Raw genomic sequence first — 14,538 nt, 5'->3', positions numbered from 1 at the left:
CCTTTTCCAATATGATGCTATATTTGGCCGAAAATCCTTGTCAGAAAAAAATTCCAGCGTATAGCCTGCAATCATAAAGTCCGGTACCTTATGTACGTATATCACATTGAGTTATTTTGTGGCTTTTTGTGGGCTCAGATTCGCTCCGTAGAAGCAATCTCAACCTGACACATTGATGTTCTTGCTTTTCTCTCCTCTCATCCTTTTTGCTGGACGGAACCTATATAATCTCGGTTCTGGCCCTTCTTGTTCATATCTTCTTGTTCCCATTGCTTCTTTAGAATAAAATGGCTTTCCTTTACAACCTCAATTGGACCGAGGTGGAAGCTCGAGTTTCGCCTATAGTTCTGTGCCTACTTATTCCCTTTATCTTTTGCTCTGTGGTTGCGGCCGCTTTGGTGTTTACTTCATATACCGTGGCTAACGTTGGTGACATCTCATCTGGTGATAGTTGACCAAAACACAAATTCACATGCTGATATGATTTTCTGAACCGGCAGAGCCACGTTCCTTTCCCTACACGCAAAGACCATTTCGCGATCTTATACCAGCAGTACAAGTTTGTCGTGGATGGGCCGGGCATGATAAAGAAAGGCTATGAACAATTTACTAATGGCTTATTCGAGATCCCACGGACATTCCGCTTCGGTCAGGTCATATTATGCCAGCCAGAGTTGATTGAAGAACTAAGAAATAAACGGAGTACTATTGTCTCCCCCGAGCCATGGATTGATCAGGTAGGACTTTCGGGTACATTCTCTATATTTACGCTAACAAACATTCTATAGCTCCTCCAGATCTCTCATGTTATGCCTGGTTATTTCCCCAAGGGAATGGGATGGCCCAAGATTGCTAAAACTACTCCTGGTCTGATTCGCGCCACGGCTTATAAACACCTGCATCGGTATATACCCGCTATGAATCAGGCAATTATCTCGCAGCTGCAGACCCTAGCCTTCAAAGACGGGGGTAAGTGTTAGCGACTTTATAAGCGAGACGGTCTCTAACGTCTTTAATTAGAATGCAACGTTGGCTGTTTTGACCTGGCATACTCGATCGTAGCCCGCAGTGGTAGCTTTGCTATTGTCGGTTCGCGGCTTTCTCAGAATGAGGAATATCTTAAAGCTGTCAAGGATCACATCCTTGGGATGATAGTGACCACTCGGGTACAATTTCTTATTCCAGATTGTCTAAAACCGTGAGTCAGATGCTTCGTTGATTTCATTTTCCGTGGACTAAGACCCAAACAGCTACATTGGTGGCCTCATCAGTTGCCTTGCCACTCTTGGGACTAATTGGGATATGCATGCCTCGCGTAAGATTCTGCTCAAACACTTCGATGCACGTGCAGCAGAATATCACGCTGAGATATTCAATGGCAACAAACCTAGTGAGACTAATCTTAATGAATCGAAAAATCCGGTATCCGTCTCCTCTCCTACTCCCTTCAATGGCGCCATTACTGAACAATCTATAGGTCGAAATCTTCCAATGGCTGTATGAGAGCAGTGTTATTCGGGAGCGATGGACATATTCAGAGGTGATAGGCGAAATGCTGCTTCTGCAATTCGCCTTTATCTACACCACGTCCTATGTAAGTATTTACGTATGTCATAATCCTGCAATCTACTAATTTAACCACCAATAGGGACTCTACGGTGCCCTGGTTGAGCTATCTCGACGGCCCGAATATATTGCGCCCCTGCGCGAGGAAATTGATCTGGTTTTCTCTGAAATGGGACCAACCGTTTCAGCCTGTGATGGTATGGTTTTGATGGATAGCTTCTTGAAGGAGTGCCAGCGACTGCATCCCCCTTCAGCACGTACGTCAATAAACGATCACCCCTGAGAATTGTGCATAGCTAATGCAATAATTCGGATATTAGTCTCTGCTCATCGAGTCTGCGTTACTGACCTCAAACTTTCTAACGGTTTGTTCTCGCAAACATATCATGACGCCACCAAGGAATTATTGAGCTGATCAAGTATGTAATGGAATAGGTATCACGCTCAAGCAGGGCTCCCACGTTGCGGTCCCAAGTGGAATCATTCAACGATCCAGCGAGCACTATCCAAACCCCGACGCATTCGACGGTTTTCGGTTCGTCAAACGTGCAGCAGCTGGAGCCAAGGACTCCCGACTGGTCGACCTGAGCCCTGACTATCTAGTATTTGGAATGGGCGCACATGCCTGGTAAGTTTTGATTCTGGCTGGCCCCTTTCTTTTCGTGCACTGGTTTTAAATCCAACCGACCTGATTCAATCGGCTGATTTTTGCTCGTGTTTGCAGCCCTGGACGATGGATGGCCACTGCGCTCATGAAACTCGCATTCGCGCATATCCTAAATCAGTATGATATACTACTGCCCAATTCGGCTTCCACCCATGTGACTGGCTCCCTTTCATTCGAGGAGTTCTATGTACCCAACTTCAGGCTAAAGATTGCTCTACGGCAGCGCTAGCAAGGATATCGAGGTGGGGGACAGGGATGTCTGGACGCAAGTCAAAGGAACCAGGTAGAATTCTGATCATGTTTCGGCCGGGACTAACTCATATTTATTTCAGTTAACGTAGTAATAATAACATCGAGATGAAATATGTTGTGTTGTGTACACAAATTGCCTCGGCATCTTAAAACACTATCCGATAAGCTGATAAGATCTTGACTCCGCTTATCTCCACATCTTCAACTTCATCTCTTCATCATTGTCCCCTGCCTACCTGAAGTTGTCTCGAAATCATGGCTTCGTCAACCTCCTCCCAGAAATCTCGACCTTTGCTCATCCCACATAAGCGTGCTCTTTTATCCTTACCAACCAACAGGCCAGGTCACAAGGTACACAAAGTCCTCAATCCTAGCGCCATCCCCGCGGAGATGAGCATAAAACAGTCATACGAAGAGGCTACTCAAGAAAAAAATAAGCCCACAAGTTCAAACGGACATAATAAAAGCACGGTTGAACACGAAGAAGACTACGAGCCCCAGCCCCCGCGCTTTGAAGTCTCATTCTCTATGCCGCCACAGCCCTTCCTTGACCCACCAACCTGGGAAGCGATGCTCAAGCACGGGCGCGAGAGACTAACAGCAGAGTCAGTAAATGATGAACTGGGCTCAGGGGTGGATCAGGAAGATGAATCGGCTGAGCGAATGAGACAACAAGTGGAGCGCGAGACGCAGTATGGGTCTATGGCTATTCGGGGCCGGTCGAGTGTACGTGGGCGTGGGAAGAGAGGAAGGGGGAGAGGCAATGTCTACTGGGGTGGTAGGCGCTGATATTGATGGGTTTGGAATGAGCTGGTTGTTTTTTAGATACCCCGTATGTGATTAATTGAACAATTATGACCATCTCGCACCTAGGCATCATTACTTTCTTTTTAGAGCCCTTTTGTTAGTACAATGTGGTGCCAACTTGGTCTTGCTTCCATACAGCACATTCAGATCCGTGGGCTCATATATCATTACATCACTCAATGAGCTCATTTACATCCAGCCAAGAGATTAGTTATTGCTTTATAGGCCATCTTATGTCACACAAGTGAAAGCAAGGGGTAGCTTGAAATCCTTATTCGGTCCTGGACTGATGAACCGGTTGGAAATTCGATACGGATGTATGCTATAAGTAAACAAAACAAGGTAATGGTACATCTGAGGTAACAAAAGTTGAGATAAAGCAGGGATAAAAACAATAGAATCATCATCATGGGTTCATGTTTCGTAATCATCATAGGTCTGAGGTCATATCAAAATATCATCTCGGGGCATTGAAGCAATTTTAAAACAAGACAAAAAAGCAAACGCATCGTGAAATCGTCGGGCAAGTGTTTGAAATGCGTGAAACATATCCAGTCATAAATATCGGGATAACATGAGACCAAAAAGAAATAAGGACATCATTTGAATCATCTCATAGCCACCTCAGCAGTAGCACTAGATGCCACGTAGACAGGGCCACCAATGCTCTGCTTGAGGGCCTCCCTCCGGACAGCCCGTTTTCGCTCGTCTCGTCGCTGGCGTACACGTCGGAGACGATTCCGCACATTACGCCATGACATCGACTGGAGCCGCAGTCCCCAGCGAGAGAGAGACCGGAAGCGACTCCGGTTTAATGGGGATCCTGTTCGGAACATGCCTTGATCAACCAAGCTACCGTTGCTGGTCATTCCATTGAACAAGCGTCTCATTTCTGGGCTGCGGCGCGCCAGGGCCGGCGGGCCATCGAAGATGATACGCCGCTGGGGCAGGCCTAGAGAGTTGTTTACAATCAAGGATTCATCGGGGCGTGGCAAATATTGCCGCGTCGGCGAGGTTTCTTTCTCTGGGGACTCGGGTACGTCTTCCCAGAACCCGCGGGGTCGCCAAAACGGATAAAGACGACTGTCCATTTCCATTCCGGCGGTTCGGTTCTTCGCCGATTTCATGGAGAATGACCTCGCTATATTGTTGAAGGAATCCGACCGAGGGCGTGCGCCCCAGGTACGACGGACGGAACTCCATCGTCGACCGAGGCCTTTGTTTTCATCTTGGGCTTCATGCAATGGAAGCGCGGGAAGAGGTTTGGCGGATGGGGGCTTGGGCGGAGGGCGAGGGTTCTTTAAAGGCGAGTCGACATTGACTGTTGCGATTTGTGGTGGTTTGTCGGGTGTGCGAGGCGGTTGGGGAAAATCATAAGAAATTCCAAGCGCTTGGAAAGGGTCCCTCGAGTAGGTCTGTACCCGAGGGTCAACAAGCAGTAGTGATCGATTGTTGTGTGCGAACAAACTGACGGCTGTAGCCTCTTGGATTTCGATAGGGCCCGGCGAAGACGATGGAATCGAGCCTTGGGTGAAAGGTAAAGAGGGAGGGCGCAGGGTCGCCATATCATCGGAGCTAGCAAAGAGGGCGTGCATATTGGGAGCCTCGAGTAGGCTACGGCGGTCAGCCGATGCCAAAACGTTGTGGCGAGGCGGAGACACCGGCTGATGCTCACGACTCTTTTGGATCTCGAGGTTCATGGCTAAATTATGGCTTCGTAGACTGTCGGAAGTAAGGGAAGTCGCACGGGAATTGTTCCGACTCGTTGGCGCAGAAAGCGACGAGCTTCGGGGTGGAATGGCGGGACGCTCCGTGGGACGACTTCGCAGGCTGTTAGAAGTGAGAGATGTCGTGCGAGAATTGTTCCGACTCGTTGGCGCAGAAAGAGATGAGGCCCGAGGTGGAATGACAGGCCGCGCCATGGGACAACCCTTAGAATCGATCTCGCGAGATCGAGTCGACACTGAATCAGACACGGTGCGTTTCTTCTGCCCTGGGATATCTGTGCAGCTCGTTGATGCTGTCGGAGGACGACGGCTTGATCGCTGAGACCCCGGTTTGGAAGAAACATGACTGTTAGGACGGGACTTGAGAGATGAACTTCTCTCAGGTATGACCACCACGTTGATAGTTTCAATATTGGGCTGTATCGCGCTGTTGCTAGTCTTGGCCGAGAACGACGTCTCCGGTGTTCTGCTTCGAAAATCCTGATCAGAAATGCGAGCAGCCTTGTGAACTAGGCGGTGCTGGGATTCAGGGATGGAGCCATAAGATGTACGTTCAGATCTTGTTATGGGAGAGCTGGCAGACCGCAGAGAGCTTTTTTTTCGGTATGCCGGAGCATTCGCTGGGCTCGTTTGGGAGAATCGATTATCATAGCCTCGACGGTGGATGTCGAGGAGATGACCGACAAAGGACGGGCGTCTAATACGCTGGATTTTGCTAGACCCTCCGACGACGATGACCCAATATTCTTACGGAAGCGCTCCATTGAAGTACGTGCTTCGGGTTCATGTGCACCATTGACGCGGTCCCGCAGACTTTTTTCTCTCATCAAAGACGCATCCAGGTGCTTTACATCCAGCGCATCTCCCTCAAGGTCTCTCCCAAGGGTTGAGTTATAGACCAATTCTGTGTGGCTCTGTGCAGACTTTCGCTTTCCGACTAACGGTGTTGGCGACCCATCGATCGGGTTTGCGGCCCAATGTCCGTCAAAAGACTCGAATCTAGTGTCACATTCGGTTTCGCCATGTTGTTGAGAAGCAGACGGCGGAGATCCTTTTGTATTTGGAAAGTGTGAAAGATATCCATTTGAGACGGGTGGCTTTGATGGCTGCCTCCTTTGTTTTGTTGTCGGGGTCGCGGTCTGAGACACATTAACCGGTGTGTCCATATCTTCTCCCGGCGAGATACTCTCCAAGGCCGTTTGAAATGAATCGGCTCGAGATGACGAGGAGAAATAACTAAATTGGTTCAAGCTAGGTCGCTGATCCGAGCTCGTTCGAGGAGGCGTCACATCCGGGGTCGGAGGCTTAGAGGGACGGCGAGGGGTCAACATCCCAGATGTGGGCATGTCTGACAAAGAAGAATTTATTTTCTGAGGTGTTCGTTCGTCCACCGCAAGTTCTTCGTGGCCTGCACCTGGCGGCGTCAAGGGAAGTGACGGCGTCGCAGTATGTTTCCCATCCTGATCCGAGGAGGCCGGTTGGATGACTTCGATGCTAGGAACAATTACACCCCGCCGAGGGAGCGTCTTGTGAGACCGTATGAGTGGCCGTTCGAATGCCTGCAAATCATCCGACGACCCCATCACTTCCACGCCCGGCATCTCGGAAACAGCACACCCAGGGAGACCTGAAGCATCCACGGTCGCTTTTGTGAATTCGATTGGCGTTTAGATACCTTTGGGTATCATAGTACTGAGTAGGATGTCTCGTTCAGAGTGTCGCAAGGGTCGCATCGCGCGCGATCACTTCGCGACAAAGATGCGACCAATGGTCAAAGTCAACGGTTCGTAAAGCCCGAAGGCTTTGCTTTGTCTCTTTATGATGCGGGGGGGAACCGATCGTCCGTGGTATATTCAAGTCCGCCACAAATGACAAACAACTGTTCAGTATGGAGTAGGGAACATGAGTATATGCTTGCACAGATGAAGACTCTGGCTCGACCTGTCTCTCTGTGCAATGTGAGCTGTAAGGGTGGGGATGGACGATATTGGCGAGTGGCTGGGGGGTTCCAGTCTCAAGCCCTTATGCCTGTGTTTCAGCTAATTATGGGGCAATAAAGAGTGATCATTCATATAACATATAAGAGAATTAAAAAAAAAAAAAGAATATACAGTGTTCAGAAATGCTCGTGTGAAAGGTTGAATAATATGACGATGGGGGTTGTTTTCGTGCCCCAGTTTCCCGCTGATTAGCGCCTATTTCCTATTCAGGTAATATTGATGCCTTGTAGCCTCATCTCATTGAGACTTCATCACACTGCAGATCCATCACACTAAATTCTAGGTATGGGGGCCCCTTGAATTCTTATCCTACCATGGCTTGGGATTTTGTGTCTGATGAAGACTAGTTTCGGTATATCTTCATCCTTGGGTGTGAACCAGTGATTGGTTACTGCATCCTACAATGTACTTTGTACGATGTATACGATCGACCTCATCTACAAATTGGGAATATGTGGAGACTCGAAATTAAATGTGTCAAAATATTCCTTGGGCATAGATTGGTTCGAGATCTCATGGCTCTATCACAGCCCTTACTTGGCATGTTTGGCCCTTGATGCAGGTCTTAAACACACATACGGAGTACATTCCTTAAGATGCACATCCTTATTTTGTTGGTCTCACAAATGAAGAACTATGGATCTCGAGCATCCCAGCCCAGCATAGCATAGATAGTAATAAAATAGTGGCCCGTAGCATGATATCGTATACAACACACTTCTGGCTCCTGTTCCAGTTCCCGAAACTCGATACCTGACTAATCTTCTCTTGGATATATAAAGACCCGTATCCTCTTGTTCGGTAGCTCTCTTTTTTGGAAGACGGCTTATATTTGAAAGTGTACATCTATCTGATATTGTACAGCGGATACATCAAGGAGAAGACGGTAAACTTTCGAGGACTTAATAGGGGTTTCGGTTTTTATCATATGAGAAAGATTTCTATTTTGCATCCATACATGTCATTGAGTCTGTGCAGTCATGATATATCAGACGTTTTATATTTGCAACGGGGTTGAGGCTGTAAAAGAAAAAGAATCCTAATATACGTACAGTCCTGCGAGCTGTTAGCCAAGAATCGCAATTCCCCTATAAGATCCGATGTAATTCTACAATTAGGTAGTGGGGAAGAGTAATTGTGAAAGATAAGCTGTCAATCTCATATGACTATGCACATATTGAGTGAGTATAGGGATAGACTCTATGAGTGGGACTGATGTTCGCAAGAGAAACTTCAATCTTGCAGTGCTACCTACATACATCATGGTACCTAGATACCTAGGTAGAGCTGCATTTCTGGACTGTTACTAAGCACAGCGCTGGGCCCCTCGGGGCCAACCCTCTAGAGCTACGTTGTATACCTGTTGGATTCATTGGGCAGTTTCTACTACTCCATATATGACTTGATCTACATGGCTATGTGGAGTCGATCAAATATAATATATCAAGATGTTCCTGATACTTCTTAGGTTGTACATGAACAGAGCTCCATTCTCATACTTGTATGCGCACTCCTGACTTGGTATATTTGCCCTTGTAGTTTCAGGATTCCGGGGAGTTGAGATCTGCATATTCATCTCGACGCTCTCCCTCTCCGTACGAATAGGAGACTCAAAGCTTAGCGGATATTCTGAGAATGGCAGCCCAGTCATCATAGGCTAAAAGCAAGTGTATTCGTAAATCGGTAAATCCGGAATTCCAAGTACAATTTCAAGCATGTGGCAACGGGTGATGACGATATCAACCCCCACACAAGCCAGGGTTTGAAGACTTTTGGAATCAGGTCAGGCAAGCATTTTGTGTGAGAGATTGCCTTGATAAGGTATTGTCTAGGAATATTCCCAGAAATGGAGAATGGCGCAGGAGTCTCGTCTCTGGTCTCTTGTCCTCTCGTTGTCTCATTCTCTCATTCTCTAGTCTCCGGGGTAAATGATGGGGTAAATGGTCACAAAAAGAAAAGAACCTAAACAGCTGTACTCCGTACAACATGAAGAATAATATACATAGATTGAGCTCATTACCACAGTGGATCAGTGGCGTACCATGACGTCCCGAGAGGACCAGGATGGAGGTTGGCCTTGGCAGATGACATCGCAGGGAAAGATCTCTCATTTCGTCATAGCTCTCCCCCGCCATCATCTCCTTTCTCCCCTATTTTTCTTCTTGTATTTGTGGGATTTCCGGTGCTTCTATCTTGATTTCTCTTGTTTTGTGATTTACAACGTCCTTTAGTGGGGTAAATCCATTCAACTTGTCTGAAAACCCTTCCCTGAAAAACCCTTCATCCTTTTCTACTATTTTCCATTCTTCCCCGAAACCAACCCAGAACTGTTTATGAATCACGATTCTTCGACATCATGAGTACGATACAGAATATCAAGAACTTCATTCGGCATGGCAAGCAGGCCCGCCTTGTCACCCCTCATTCCGAGCCCACGACCGACGTTTCCACCATCCATGCAGAGCCACAACGCCAACCGATAGGCCAATATTCACCTGCTCTCGAGGCTTTTGGTCCTGAAGGCCGAGCCAATGCCGTCCACAAACCTGACTCTCAGATCAGACAGGATCGTTCTGTCGAAATCGAACGTCTAGTGGCAGAGGAGAACTTGAACCGATCGAAGATGCCCAAATACCCCGGCCTAGAGCGCTGGATCATGGTAGAGAAGATGGGCGATGGCGCCTTCAGTAACGTCTATCGTGCCAAGGATACAACGACGGAATATGGCGAGGTGGCCATCAAGGTCGTCCGCAAATTTGAAATGAATAGCAATCAGGTAGGTTTTACCGCAAGGTGCCTTTCTTTTCCTTTTCACCATGGGTTTTGTGTTCTCGTTTCTTCGTGGTTACATGCTTTGCAATATGTCCATAAACATGGCCAATACGTTCTGTAGAACGATCCTCATTATCCGGCGGTCAAAAAAGTCCCCAAGGCATTGGAGGTGCGCAAACAATTCTTTCCTGACGGTCGACATGCTTCCTCGCAATGGTGACTTGCGTCTGTCGGCAAAACGATATACTACCCCATGCCACTACCTTTGTGTATCGCTGCGCATTTTGTTTCGCCATTGCTAACTCTAGTCTTTTCAACAGCGGGCAAACATCCTCAAAGAGGTTCAGATTATGCGCAATCTTGACCACCCGAACATCGTCAAATTGATCGACTTCTCCGAGTCACGGCAATATTACTACATCGTCCTCGAACTCTGCCCCGGGGGTGAATTGTTCCACCAGATTGTCCGGTTGACATATTTCAGCGAAGATCTCAGCCGTCACGTCATTCGCCAGGTTGCGGAAGCAATTGAATATCTACACGAGACATCAGGTGTCGTCCATCGGTTTGTCATCCCATGGAAACTTGCTTTTGCGCAAACTAACATTTTTATGAAGTGACATTAAACCAGAAAATCTCCTGTTCTATCCAACTCCTTACGTTCCCAGCAAGAATCCTAAACCTCAACAACCAGGAGACGAAGACAAAGAAGATGAGGGAGAGTTTATCCCCGGAGTTGGTGCTGGTGGTATTGGTAAGATCAAGCTTGCAGACTTCGGTCTGTCCAAGGTGATCTGGGATAGCCAGACGATGACGCCTTGCGGTACTGTCGGGTATACGGCCCCCGAAATCGTCAAGGATGAGCGTTACTCTAAAAGTGTGGACATGTGGGCCATGGGTTGTGTGCTCTACACACTTCTCTGCGGGTTCCCTCCGTTCTATGATGAGAGCATCCAAGTCCTTACCGAGAAGGTGGCGCGCGGTCAATACACCTTTTTGTCACCCTGGTGGGACGATATTTCCAAGTCGGCCCAGGATCTGATTTCGCATCTCCTCACTGTGGACCCTGAAAAGCGGTTCACCATTAAGGAGTTCCTCGCACACCCCTGGATACAGGGTACCGACGAGGAGACCACCGCCGCCGCCGACGCACCCCCTCTAGCAACACCCTACCTCCAAACACCCGAGAAAGGCCCACAACAACTCGACTCCTCCAACGCCGAACACGGGCCCTACCAGCCCGCCAGTGCCCGCTTCCTCGATCAACCATCTGTCACAGCAGAGCGCCGTATGGACTTCCGATCTCCAGGCGCTTTCAACCTCCGTGAAGTCTTTGATGTCGGTTATGCAGTGCACAGACAAGAAGAGGAAGGAAAACGCCGCGCGAACGCGCGCCAAACCAACCGCAGTGGCACGGCAGGATTCCAGTCGGCACTCGGTGCACTTAACGAAGATTATGATGATGAGCCCGAATACAGCCACCATCTCGGAGGCCAACCACCAGCCAAGGTGGCCAAGAACCAAGGGGACATGGCCGGAATGGAAGCCAAGCTCCGATCTACGAACCTTGGCGCCCAGAGCAGCGCCGCACAAGCACGACAACCACCCAACCAAACAAAGCCCAAACAGGGCTACGGCATGCATGACGCCACTGTCGCAAATGCTGCAAAGTCTTCTATTCGCAAGCATCAGCAACCGTTTGAACTTACATTGAACGGCTCTACGTTGCTTGAGAAGCGTGGCCGTCGTAATCAACCGGTGGCATAGACAGGATGTATTTCTTCCATCAGGGTCATGATGTGATGTCTTCATAAGTTCTTTCCACTTTGTTGATGAGCGATAATTTCACGGATATCTTTCTGTCTCCGTTTTTCTTTTATGGCCATTTTCACTTTTTTTCTTCTCGTTGTTTTTCAAGCTCTTCGCGCGTTATCGGATCGGTCCCGGCGAGGAACCTGCAAGCTACATAGTCACGATTGGAAAATGAGTGAAGTGGGTTTTCTTTTTCGCTTTCTCTTGAGTTATCGGGGAGCTTGCTTGGACTGGAAATGGAGTTATTACCGGTCTTTTCTTTTCTGCTTCTTTTTGCTGTTGTCATAGGGATTACGCCATATCTGTTAAGGATTCAAGCATATTTTTCAATATTCCAAGGTTGGAACCTTGGAAGGTTTCAATTATTTCATATAATCTTTCTTTTGATAGCAGTCTTCAATTGGTCTTCTCATTTGGCACTGATGCAGCGGACTCGTTCTTGGCCGCTGGTGTATTGTGGTATGACCTCTTATAGGCTAAGCCCTTGAGACTCTTCATTCGTAGACATAAGAGGACATAATAGTGATGGTAACTTCAAGGTTTTTATAGGCCCAAGCACATGATGTCATTCATGATACATGTGTAGCAAATTGCACAGGTTGTTATGCTATTAAAAAACTTGCCCATATATCACATCGAAATCTGACTCCGAAAAAAAAAAAAAAAAAGAAAAACGCAAATTTGGTATCTTGATTGGTATCTTTTATGTTCAAGTTCCAATGCCACCTGGCAGTGGTCGCTGGATTATTATGATATACATGACAACACTCTATCCGGTCCATATACCCCCCAGTGCTTTGAGCACGTGTCAACCCATTGGTCGAATCTTTCAAATCGCAATGGCAAGGGGATGAATCCGTGATATATGGATGTGCTGTCCTTTTTTGAGTCGTGTTCTCGTCTTGCACTTTCCAGCACAAGCAAAAGGCTGTGTGAAAATCGACAGTATGCAAGACTGTTTTGACACACTAAAACAAGAGATTTAACTCGTTGCTTCTTAAAGCATCTGTTTGCCCCGAGTCTCGATGGGAAGGAGACACATAGCAACAAAGGAAGCCAGAATCAACGCGCCAGATGCATAGATGGGCGCGTTGGGGTCCGCAGTGCCGGCATAGATGGCGACAAGGGGGAGCGCAGAGACCCGTGATACGGTTCAAGCAGCTGGAGATACCAGTACCAGTACCGCGGTTGGGGGCGGGGAAGGTCTCGGGGGTATAGGCGAAGAGGACACCGTACATGATGTTCTGGAAGAAGGCCTCGAGACAACTGCACAGGAGCTGGATGTCGGAGTTCGTGGATTCGGTGAAGCAGAACAACAACACACCGGTAATCAGGGTGGAGACGGCCATTGTGCCCTTGCGACCAATGTACTTGAGCTCAACTGTCCAGCAAGCCAGGAACGAGCCAGGGAGACCAACGATGGAGGTGATGGCGTAGTTGCGGTAGGTGATGTAGTTCGAGTTGGTCTCGCCGCCAGTTTGGGAAAGGTACTGCGGCAAGAAAGCGTTGAAGAGAGGATAGCCCATGCCGATGGTGGCCCAGCAGAACCAGAGCAGTGCGGTATTCCAGCCCATGCGCTTGTTGGCGAATAGGGGCGCAATGCGCTCCATAGAGAATTTGGAGAAGAAGCGGCTCACGATTTCAGTGTAGCTGAGCCCTGTCTCCTTTTCGTGCACCTCGGCATGACCACCGATTTCGTTGAGGATCTCGTTAGTCAACCAGGTCTTAGTGCCGTTCTTGTGGGCAATTCCATGAATAGAGTTGACGGCTTCTTCCTGGCGGCCACGGGAGAGCAGGTACTTGGGCGACTCATACAAGTGGAAGAAGAAGAAACGCAGGACAAACATGACAAAAGTGATGGCACCCAGAGTGAGGACCAGGTAGCGCCAGCCCATGTTGTCCTCCCTGGTGCAACCTTCACGGCTAGTGCAGCTGAAGTTGGGGATGAAAGCCCACGCAAGCAGACTGCCAATTAGCTGGCCAACGGGCCACCAGACACTCAACATGGTCAACAATCTTCCAGAGACAGAGGGGAGGAACTCCAGGAAAAGGGCACCATCGACAGGCAGGTTACCACCCACTCCAAGGCCCAAGCAAGAGAACAGAGCACATGTTCTGTATTCATGATTAGCGAAAGCTACAAGATGCGTTGTTTTCATACAGACTTACCCAATCCAATTGGGACCACCACCAGCAGCCAGACCAAAGGTACCAGCCAAGAACAGAGTGGCGTTGAAAGCAAGACGACGACCAACAATATCAGAGGCAACGCCCCAGAATGAGGCACCGATACAGAGACCCAAGAATAGAGCGCAAGTGGTGAAACGTACCTCCGTATCGGAGAGTCCAAATTCGTAAGAGATGGGGGTTAGCGTCAGGGCAACTCCCTACAGATGGTTAGATTGAATCTGTGTGGTCTGTTTGAATTTCCTACCTGGAGCCAAAGGTTGTCTGCTGTCCAACCAAAACCACAAAGGAAGAACAATTCCCATTGATACCGGCCCATGCCGATATCCTGCAGGGCTCTGTTGATCACCTTTGACTTGCCTGTGTCGAGTTAGATCAAAAGTTCAATCCCGTGGGGCTTCCACGCGGGGACCAGTGCGAAAATTCGGGAGGAACATACGGTCATAGGCAGAGTCATTGGTAGCTGTGGAAACATCAGCCTCAACTTCTGCGCGAAGGGCTTCGAGGGTCAGATGAGTTGAAGCCTTGTGGCCGGCAGCACCGTTCTCCGAAGAAGAAGACGAGCTGTCCAAGCTCTGGTTAGACTCCTTGTCTGCCTTTTCCGAGAGGGAGCGGGCAGGTGCGTCGGCGAGTGGGATGACAACACTGGGGAAGCTTTGATTATCCGTTTTGAACGGGTTAAATTTTTGGATACCCATGATGACGGTTTATATGGCGCTTTGGAATATAATTTTCAACTGCCTGGGAT

The 14,538-nt window shown here is 48.4% G+C and overlaps 5 protein-coding genes across 5 annotated transcripts; 3 read left to right on the top strand and 2 right to left on the bottom strand.

Moving 5' to 3' along the window:
* Positions 1-287: 287 nt before the first annotated feature.
* N7517_002842 (cytochrome P450) lies at positions 288-2,462 on the top strand (the record flags this gene model as incomplete). Its single annotated transcript, XM_056720572.1, has 10 exons — positions 288-425; positions 501-737; positions 789-969; positions 1,021-1,198; positions 1,251-1,422; positions 1,478-1,594; positions 1,649-1,823; positions 1,887-1,931; positions 2,002-2,194; positions 2,291-2,462. The coding sequence occupies 10 exons, from the start codon at positions 288-290 to the stop codon at positions 2,460-2,462; spliced, it is 1,608 nt and encodes a 535-aa protein (XP_056584707.1).
* Positions 2,463-2,740: 278 nt separating this feature from the next.
* N7517_002841 (uncharacterized protein) lies at positions 2,741-3,274 on the top strand (the record flags this gene model as incomplete). Its single annotated transcript, XM_056720571.1, has 1 exon — positions 2,741-3,274. The coding sequence occupies one exon, from the start codon at positions 2,741-2,743 to the stop codon at positions 3,272-3,274; it is 534 nt and encodes a 177-aa protein (XP_056584706.1).
* A 626-nt stretch (positions 3,275-3,900) lies between these two features.
* N7517_002840 (uncharacterized protein) lies at positions 3,901-6,620 on the bottom strand (the record flags this gene model as incomplete). Its single annotated transcript, XM_056720570.1, has 2 exons — positions 3,901-5,528; positions 5,603-6,620. 2 exons carry the CDS (start codon positions 6,618-6,620, stop codon positions 3,901-3,903), a joined length of 2,646 nt encoding a protein of 881 aa, XP_056584705.1.
* A 2,755-nt stretch (positions 6,621-9,375) lies between these two features.
* On the top strand, positions 9,376-11,558 carry N7517_002839 (serine/threonine-protein kinase; the record flags this gene model as incomplete). Its single annotated transcript, XM_056720569.1, has 3 exons — positions 9,376-9,795; positions 10,112-10,356; positions 10,409-11,558. The coding sequence occupies 3 exons, from the start codon at positions 9,376-9,378 to the stop codon at positions 11,556-11,558; spliced, it is 1,815 nt and encodes a 604-aa protein (XP_056584704.1).
* A 1,013-nt stretch (positions 11,559-12,571) lies between these two features.
* On the bottom strand, positions 12,572-14,488 carry N7517_002838 (MFS transporter; the record flags this gene model as incomplete). Its single annotated transcript, XM_056720568.1, has 4 exons — positions 12,572-13,718; positions 13,773-13,990; positions 14,038-14,150; positions 14,230-14,488. 4 exons carry the CDS (start codon positions 14,486-14,488, stop codon positions 12,572-12,574), a joined length of 1,737 nt encoding a protein of 578 aa, XP_056584703.1.
* Between the last annotated feature and the right edge of the window lie 50 nt (positions 14,489-14,538).

This window comes from Penicillium concentricum (assembly GCF_028827145.1).
Source record: "Penicillium concentricum strain IBT 3081 chromosome Unknown utg000001l_segment0_segment0, whole genome shotgun sequence".
In the NCBI taxonomy this organism is placed as follows: domain Eukaryota; kingdom Fungi; phylum Ascomycota; class Eurotiomycetes; order Eurotiales; family Aspergillaceae; genus Penicillium; species Penicillium concentricum.
The sequence above is the reverse complement of the archived record's forward strand: the minus strand, read 5'-3'. Positions and strand labels throughout refer to the sequence as shown.